The following is an 8,912-nucleotide window of genomic DNA, read 5'->3' as shown; positions in this document are numbered from 1 at the left end:
AGAATGAAAAATTACTGTTGGGATCTATGTTGTTCACTCATTGCCGTGAACTGTACCAGATGTGTAAAAGCCAGAGACTGAATTCACCACAAACAACAGTGACTGCTCGGTGAGCTGCTATGGGGCAGGACTTGCACTGGATGCTGCTCTTATGGTCTGTCCTTACACAGACGGAATCAGCTTTAATTGTGGTTGCCTTCCGAGGGAGCAAAGGCACAGGACTACAGAGCTTGTTTAGTAAACAAGCCAGACCTTGTTGGAGAAATGATGAGACAAGTAAACCAAGTGGGAAAATCCTAGATTCTCAATTTCAATTAAAATAAGGAGCCATGATGACCTTATAAGAACCACAGACCTTTGTTAGAAGGCTGAAGCTGCAGTTCTTCCATGGCAGGATTACAGTCCTTGGAGAACTGTTGAAGAAAGGTATCCAATATAGCCAATACATGATGATGCCACTAAGACAAGAAAGAAAAGTCTCCGTACATCAGAAGCTTGAAGGGAGTAGGAGATGGGGCAGATGGGCAAAGGGATATTTAGCAACCCAGCCATGTGCGCTAGACATGGAAACTTACCAAAGTGTGCGAGGGACTAGGCAGACAGGGTTCTTGAACTTGAAGCTCTTTGTATTTAGGATATGTGATGGGGGAAGACAATACTACAGCATGCAAATATAGAGTATGTTTTTATGTTCTGGTGTGGTGGCCTTAATGAGAATGGCATCCATAGGCTCACATTTGAATGCTTGCTCCATGGATGGTGGCACTGTTTGGAGAGGATTAGGAGGTATGACCTTGTTAGAGAAGGTGTGTCACTGGAGGTGGACTTTGATGTTGAAAAGTTCATGCCTAGCTGGGCTGTGGGGGCACACGCCTTTAATCCCAGCACTTGGGAGGCAGAGGCAGGCGGGTTTCTGAGTTCAAGACCAGCCTGGTCTACAGAGTGAGTTCCAGGACAGCCAGGGCTATACAGAGAAACCCTGCCTCAAAAAAACAAAAAGAAAGAAAGAAAAAAGACATTTAAAAGTCCATGCCATTCCCAATTAGGATGTTCTCACTCACTCACTATGCTTCACGCCTGCCCCCCCAGCCCAGCCCCCAGCTGCCACCCCTGCCCTGTACCCAACTACTGCTCCAGCATCCTGCCTGCCTGCCTACCATGCTCCCCAATGCTTTCTTTTGTAAGATGCCTTGGTCATGGTGTGTTATCACAGCAACAGAACACAACTAAGACATCTGGTAGGCCCATCAGCAGTCCTGCATTACCTTATAGACCATAATGGCATTTGACTGGACATACTACATTAATTTAGTATATACATTATGTTTATAATGGACTCATATGTCTCATCTTGGTTTTTCCTTTTGAGTTCAATACACCTTGGGTAGACCCAGCAGTTAAAAGGATGCAGGAGGCTCAAACATTGAGTGGTCTTACATCAAATATTGAAAAAGCTCTAATCTGAATCTTTATTGTCTCTGACATCGGAGGCTTGTGACATTTTTACTAATTTTTAATTTTATACGCATGGGTGTCTTGCCTACAATGTATGGTGCCCTCAGGACAGAAGAGGCTGCTAGGGCCCCTACAACTAAGTTACATGCTATGGTGACCCTCCATATGGGTGCAGGAAGTGGAACCCAGTAATGTTAAGAGCATCCAGTAATGCTAACCACTGAGCCCTCTCTCTAGCCCCTAAATTTTTAGATGTAGCTTTGGTTAGTTTAGAATTCCCTAAGTAGACCAGGCTAGCTTCAAACTATCAAAGATCCACCTGCCTCTGCTTCTGCTTCTGAGTGCTAAGATTATAGTCATGGCTCAACATACCTGGCAAAACTTTATAATAGCAAAAAATAAATAAATAAATAAAAAGTAATATTAATAAAATGAAACACATGTAAGAATATAGAAAGTTAGGCTTGGTGTCACATGCCTGTAGTCCTAGAATTCAGGAGGCTAAAGCAGGGGCAACTCTTAAGTATAAGGCCAGCCTAGGCTATACAGTGAGACCTACTTTCAAAGAGGGGTGGTAGGATAAAAAGTGATACTAGTTTATAGAGATAAATTACTCAATAACTAATACAAAGGATGAGATAGTAATTTTTTAGTACAGAAATGTGGCAGCTGCCACCTTATAATATTATATGATATGCTAAGATAGTCACATAATTGCTGTCTTAATTCAGTTTCTACATAACCAAAATAACGTTGCAGGTAAAGGGTTTATTTCAATTTACAGCTCCACAGTCCCACAACTCAGTCATGAATACATTTCATAACTGAAGAAAGTCAGAGTAGGAACTCAAACAAGGCAGGAACGTGAAAGAAGAAGCTGATACAGAGGCCATGGAGGGGTGCTGCTTACTGGCTTGTTCAATCTTTCTTACATCACCCAGAACCCTCTGAGCAGGAGTGGAACCACCACAGTAAACTGGGCCGTCCCTTATCAATCATCAATCAAGAAAATGCGCCACAGAGCAATCTGGTAGGGCACTTCCTCAGTTGAGGTTCTTGCTTCCCAAATGACTCTACCTTGAGTCAAGCTGACATAAAACTAACCAGAACAACTGCTTATGTGATATTCCAAACCTTGGCAACAATCATGAGAAATTAGAGAAAAGGAAATGGAGGGAGCACTTTAAAATAAAACTTGTCCCTTTCAGACATATAAGTCTAGGAAAAGAAAGGCTTAAGAACTATCCCTCATTTAAAATAACTAAAATCAGGTGAGACAGATGAGTAGGGCATGGAGAAAGAGACTGAAATGAACCTCCAGCTACGTTCTGGCAGAGTTGGAGCTTAACACAATACTTTGTCAGATGCAAGGCCTAACAGAGCAGCAGGCCTCTTTGGGGGGTGGGGAGAGGGAGTCAAATGACCCTTTCACTGGGGATAAATATCAGATATCCTGTATATTAGATATCTGCATTACAATTCCTAACAGTAGCAATAATACTATTAATATTATCTTCATATTATATTATATATTATATATAATATAATATTATAATATTATAATAATAATTATCATCTTCAGACTTTCGTATTCTTCAGATTCCAAGCCTGTATGTGCTACCCTGAGAAAGAGTACAGAAAGTGTTTCAATGATTTAAACACTAACAGTTTTACATGTACGACAGGAATCATAAAGACCTGAGATGCTCTGTAGACTTAATCAAAAGATAAATCATAGTATGTGCTATGTTGCTTATGAAGGGAGAGAAAAATACAACTACTGAGTAAGTCCAACAGACAAGCTTTTATAAATACACAAATAATGGAAATTTTATCTCTGAGGCAGGAAGAACACACCGCCTCAAACCATCTACTGCTAGGGATAAGAGAAGGCACTGACAGTAAGAGAGATGTACTGTACGCGATGAGAAATCCACAATGTTCTCTGCTAGAAAAGACACTTCCCTTCCCTTGGTGAAGGGTCTTGCATTCCACCATAACACACTCAAAACCTAGGACGGAGAGGGTCTAGGCCACTCTTGTTTATTCTAAAACTGTTCTGAGATGCAGCTAGGAGACTAATTTCTGCATATCCTTTTGTACTTAAGTCCCACATTCTGCCAAATGAGCTACCCAGGCACCTCTTGCATATGTTTACCAGTTTTAAAATTAAACTGAACATCAAAGAAAATACTGGCAAGAACAAGTAACAACAACTACGAATGAATATATGTGCATGTATGCACACCTAAAGAATAGAGTATTCTCACCAGCTCGTGATGCTGTGAGTTTCAAGAATTATAAATTGGTAAAAATTCTTAAAATATACATACACACACAAAATGACACTGTACATATGTAAACACAAATGATTCTGGCCTCGTTATTCATGTCTGTGTTTTAAAAATGACTGTTCTGTAATCCAGGTACTACCCGGAGAGACCAGCACTGAGGAATTCAAAACGAAATCCAGCCCAGAACCACTCAAAATGTCCATGCAGCCTTACTGTACAGTTTGGATGTGTGAATACAGATAACCAGTAAGTTAATATAACGGGTAGCATTAATAGCTACAAATCAAATAAAGAATAAGGCACCAGCAATTTTACCCACAGTGGCCTCAGCTTTCACTGAGCAGCACCACAGTGGAACAGGGAGCACACACTTAGACATCTATACCAGGGGAGGAAAGCAGTGTCCACCTGCTTACTGTAAGGCTTAAAGTCAAAAAAAAAAAAAAAAAAAAAAAAAAAAAAAAAAAAAAAAAAGCATGCAGAGGCTGCTGGTGTTGGCCAGAGCAGGCGGCAGGTGAGTGGGGCAGCAGGTCATAAAAGGACTCTGAGCACAGGACTGGCATGAGTTCTGTTCTAACAGGACACTCCAGCTATAATGCAGAAAGCTGTGTTGAAGCAGCAAGATTAACTGGCATCAACTCTCATTACACAGCCAAAGGCAGTGGTACTGACCAGAAAACGGGCAGTGAGCACAGGGGAGCAGGGGGTAAGGAACAGTTGCCTATGTGGAGTTGAGGCAAAAGCATGCAGGAAAGCCAGTCAGAGGTTGCTTCTGTCCAGACAAGAGACCGTGGTGGTCTGACCATCACCTCCACAGCTGCGCTAGTACAGGGTTCAGACACGGTACATTCTGGAGATGTCGACGGGGCTTGCTGACTGTCAGCTGCATTGGGGACTTTCTCCATCCTCACCATGCTGGGATGCTGAGTTGTAAGAGGGTGCAGGTGACAATTATTTGAAGAACCAATAGTGAAATATAAAAAACTTCCCAGTGGCTCACTTACCCAAATTGGGATCCGGAGCCTGGCGTTTCTTGATTTTAGCTTCAGAAATAGCAGAATAATAGGCACAAGTCATCTTGATCAGCCACGTTGCTCGAACCATTGGCACAGAATACTTAGCTAAATATGCAAAGACGTCCTCTTTTTTACTGAGGATGGGGACCTGCAAAGAAATACCATATGACAATCACACATTGGAGCACTGCTAAGCAAACCTACAGAGAAGGAAGTAAGAAATGGGCTGGAAGTTATATGCTGCTATAAGAGAGTATGTTTGATGGATTTTCAAAGAGTGCATGCAGGTTGAAAGGACAGAGGAAAATTTAACCCAATCTTCATTAAGAAACAAAAAATCAAAACTATGCTTCGCACATGTTAAACTGGTTCTCAGCTGTGCTTTCTTATTGATGAAACGAAGCCTTGTCACATTCTCATGCCTTATGACCAAACAAGAAAAAATAATTTCATGATACCCTTCTAAATGACTGACCCCAAAATTGGGAGGGAAAGATTAGAAAGAATTTGTCATCATTCTATATTTTATCTGTGCACACTTTTTTGTATGAAGCTTTCTAACTGCAACACATCACAAAAGCAACGATTTCCAGAAACTTTCTGTCTTTAGCCCCAAATATTAAGCAGAGCCTACGATGCTGGATCGGCGAGTCTGCCTAATACACACTGTGCTACAATAGCAGGGCAATTAATTCGCTGGCTGAAGTAGACACTTGAGGCTGTTAATTATTTCTTCAAGACCACAAAGGTGCAATTCAGCAAATTAGTATCCCAATATGCCAGTGAATGACTTGAAAGAGTTAATTCACTCTTCCAGAACACCTCCTAGATATCCTATGAACAGCCTGTTCATCTCTGTCATAGATTCACGACATGTCATGTGATCACGGTGAAGAGAGCGAACAGGAGTCCTTTGTTACAAGGCGGTAGGTCAGGACTATGAAGACTGTAAGATGCACACAGGCCACAGACCATAGTAGGATGGCCACTGCTCTGCCACTCCCCTAGGCTTGGCCAGGCAAGTCCACCTCTTTCCAGCCATTTATCAATTTGGATCCTATGCACCAATCCTATGTACCTCACGAAGTAGTTACTCTGATTTAAAAAAAAAAAAATGTGAATTGATTATTGGTACAATCAAAATTATACCAATAGTACTTTGTTGCCTGATTAGGGATTTGTCTACACCAGCCCGAGTGTTTTCATGCCACAGATTAAGGCCCTTTCAAAAGAAGACACTGGAACCCTGCCATGGATACCAACAAACCTCTCTCTACCCCAAAATCATACTTGAATTTGGGTTGAAAAGTCGAGGTTTAAACCTGCCAATTCATACAGCACAGAATTTTTCTACTACCTTGTCAAGTGAGTGAATTTTTTAAAATTTAACTATTTACATGTCTACTACAAGGTATGATTCCTGGAATTAAATTAAATTAGTGTAAGTGATTTTTTTTTTTTAATATAGGCCTAAGCCTACTTCAGTTGGCCTTTCCAAAGAAACATCAAGTTGTTCCAATGCTGAAGGAATGCCTCCTGGCCTTGGTCAATGGAGTAGTATGCTGACATTGTGGTTACAGAAAACTGAAGACTCTTTGATCAGGTACACTTGCGGCCTTGGGTGCTGAATTCAGAACATCGCCCTCATGACACAGAAAACTGCACTACACAAAACAGCTAAAGGGAGGCAGAAGACACATGAGCCAAATCTGTAACACCTCGTCTCTGCACAACACAGCGATACATTTTAATGAGAAAACGTCCTGCCCATTTAGCACGCAAGGCACATCTTTCATGGAACACAGTGTCTTGGTTACTATCACTCAAGACAGAGACAAGAAAAACACAGGGTCAAGCATTCAGCTCAAGACCTGATGCTTTTCACTAGAATATAAAATATGGAACTAGTGGTTTAAACCGTATCAGGCCATGACAGGTCGCCCCCATTCAGACACACTGAAAGGATGCAAGATTGAAGCCTAAAAATGTAGATAAATTCAAGGTAAAAGTTAGTGTCTCCAAAGAGTCCTATGAAGAGTATCTTCCGTAGATGGGCAAAGGATTTATTTAAACGGCAACTGTTAGGAGGGAAAATGGAAACAGTTGAAAATTTGAAATGTTTAGATAAAATACCATACCAAACCAAGTCACAGATCTTACATAAACAACACAGGACAAAATGGCAAACCCTGAGTTGAGTCAAGTCAGGGCTTCGGTATCCGAGCAAACAGATGTGAAGAACGTTACTTGACTAAGAAAGAAGATATATGTGATGGTTTTGTCCAATCTTGGGGCCAACTTAGGGAGGAAATGACGTTTCCTATGATTATTTCTAAGAGTAATTTTTTTTTTTTCTGTAAAACATCTGACATCAGTCTGACACTGAATTTTGGCCATTACTGGGCAGCAGCTTAATCTAGAGCTACAAAGGCAAATAAGATGCTAATGTGTGCTTCTCCCACAGGCTCGAGGATATTGCTATCACTTCTCCCCTTGGATGTTCACCACCATCAACATCTCCCATTGTCTAAACAGGACCAGAAACAAAGGAAATTCTTAGACCACAGCAGCCAAGGGCACCTGCATAAACAGGTAAGAACTAGCCAACGGGTAAAGAGTTAGAAGAATATCCCTGGTTGGCAGAGTTTTCCCTCTCAAAATCAAGTAATGGCAGTGACTATAAGTCCTTACAGATACCGCTGGAGTCCTGCATGGCTTTATTACTAATGGAAAAACAGAAATATAATCTATCCCATATTAAAAAAACTGAAAGCTGGGTAAGAGCTGGAAGATGACTCCACTGTTTCCTTCCTAAGCCTTCTTATTCATGAATATCAGAAATTAACTGACTATGAAGACCATATCGAGACTTTGGTCCTTTGCCCAAAACTACAAGAGCCTTTGCCATCTCCAAAGGATGAAATTCTGAGAAGGGTGAAGAAGGACTCCTAGCATGCCTCCTACGACATGAACACATCAAAGTAGAGTCAATGTTTTATAAAGAAATGTCTATGTTTGCAAAGAATTAATGGCAAGGCTTACCTGAGGGACACCTGACTTGGCCAGAGGCAGCTCCTAATAAAGAAAGAAGAACAATGGCTAATACAGGACACCATGAGTTATCTCCCTCCTAAAAGATAAGAGACCCCTACACCCTTAAAGCAAGGAAACCAATTCCTTACCAATATTTACTTTAACACAGCATCTAAGAAGTATTCTTAGAGCTTGTTACAAAGGAAAAACTTTAACAAACACCTAGCTGACAGCACAGAGGATATGAATTGGTGTTCAAAAGCCATCAAACTCTGAAGGATGCTCTATGGCTTACATGGCCTTCAGACACAATCCATGGGCCACAGTGAGACCACAAACAGATAATAATACTGGGGATGAAGTGTTCCAGCTCTGGTTTGGGCAGGTTGAAACAGTGGTACTAACTCTGGGAAGAGCTGGCCACACTTAAACAAGTGTTCCTCAAAGACTGCAGGTGCCTTTCGTCTTTGTCTGTCTGTCTGTCTGTCTGTCTATATCTATCTATCTATCTATCTATCTATCTATCTATCTATCTATCTGTCTGTCTATCTATCTACATGAGGCATGCAGTGTCAAGATATATAGCAAATTAAAGCCAATGAAGGATGCAGGCACTATTTTCAAAGAGTTGCTTTCAAAAGCAAACACACAAGTATATGAAGGCATTGTCTTCTGAGCTGGATCCACGTCAGGTGGGAATGAGCACTTCATACTTAGAACTGAAGACGGAGCCCCTAGAACTAAGGGACTTCAGGGGAGATGAGAAAAGATACCTGGAATTATCACAAAGGTGTACAAGAAGTCAGAGATAAAGACTGGGGGAAATTTCTAACTTTATTTCAAAGGACTTTCAAAGGACATCTTATGCTGTTTAGACTACAAGATAATTGAGCTTATATATTGATTATTCCCCCGACGAAAATTACTAAAAGTAAAGATTTTAAAAGAATCTCCTACCACCCCACACACACCCTTGCCAAAAATAACTGAGAGTTATAAATAAATATGCCTGTTTTGTTTTAAACACCTTTGTATAGCACAAGTACACACAGAATAAAAATCCTTGTCTTGCCTGGCAGTAAGACTTAACTTAGCCTAAAGATATTATTTGTGT

At 40.9% G+C, this 8,912-nt stretch overlaps 1 protein-coding gene across 7 annotated transcripts in view; it reads right to left on the bottom strand.

The window, feature by feature from the left end:
• Window positions 1-8,912, bottom strand: part of Med12l (mediator complex subunit 12L) — a 329,972-nt gene that overhangs the window by 286,768 nt on the left and 34,292 nt on the right. For 5 of the 7 annotated variants that reach the window (XM_031373910.1, XM_031373909.1, XM_031373912.1 and 2 more), the window contains exons 5-6: window positions 7,808-7,840; window positions 4,754-4,913 (exon numbers count right to left, since the gene is read on the bottom strand). In XM_031373910.1, the coding sequence (XP_031229770.1) occupies window positions 4,754-4,913; window positions 7,808-7,840 (193 nt within the window). The remainder of the gene's footprint in view (window positions 1-4,753; window positions 4,914-7,807; window positions 7,841-8,912) is intronic. The other 2 variants (XM_031373913.1, XM_031373915.1) reach the window with 1 other exon arrangement.

The sequence above is a fragment of the Mastomys coucha genome, unplaced genomic scaffold, assembly GCF_008632895.1.
Source record: "Mastomys coucha isolate ucsf_1 unplaced genomic scaffold, UCSF_Mcou_1 pScaffold16, whole genome shotgun sequence".
Taxonomy (NCBI): Eukaryota; Metazoa; Chordata; class Mammalia; order Rodentia; family Muridae; genus Mastomys; species Mastomys coucha.
The sequence above is the reverse complement of the archived record's forward strand: the minus strand, read 5'-3'. Positions and strand labels throughout refer to the sequence as shown.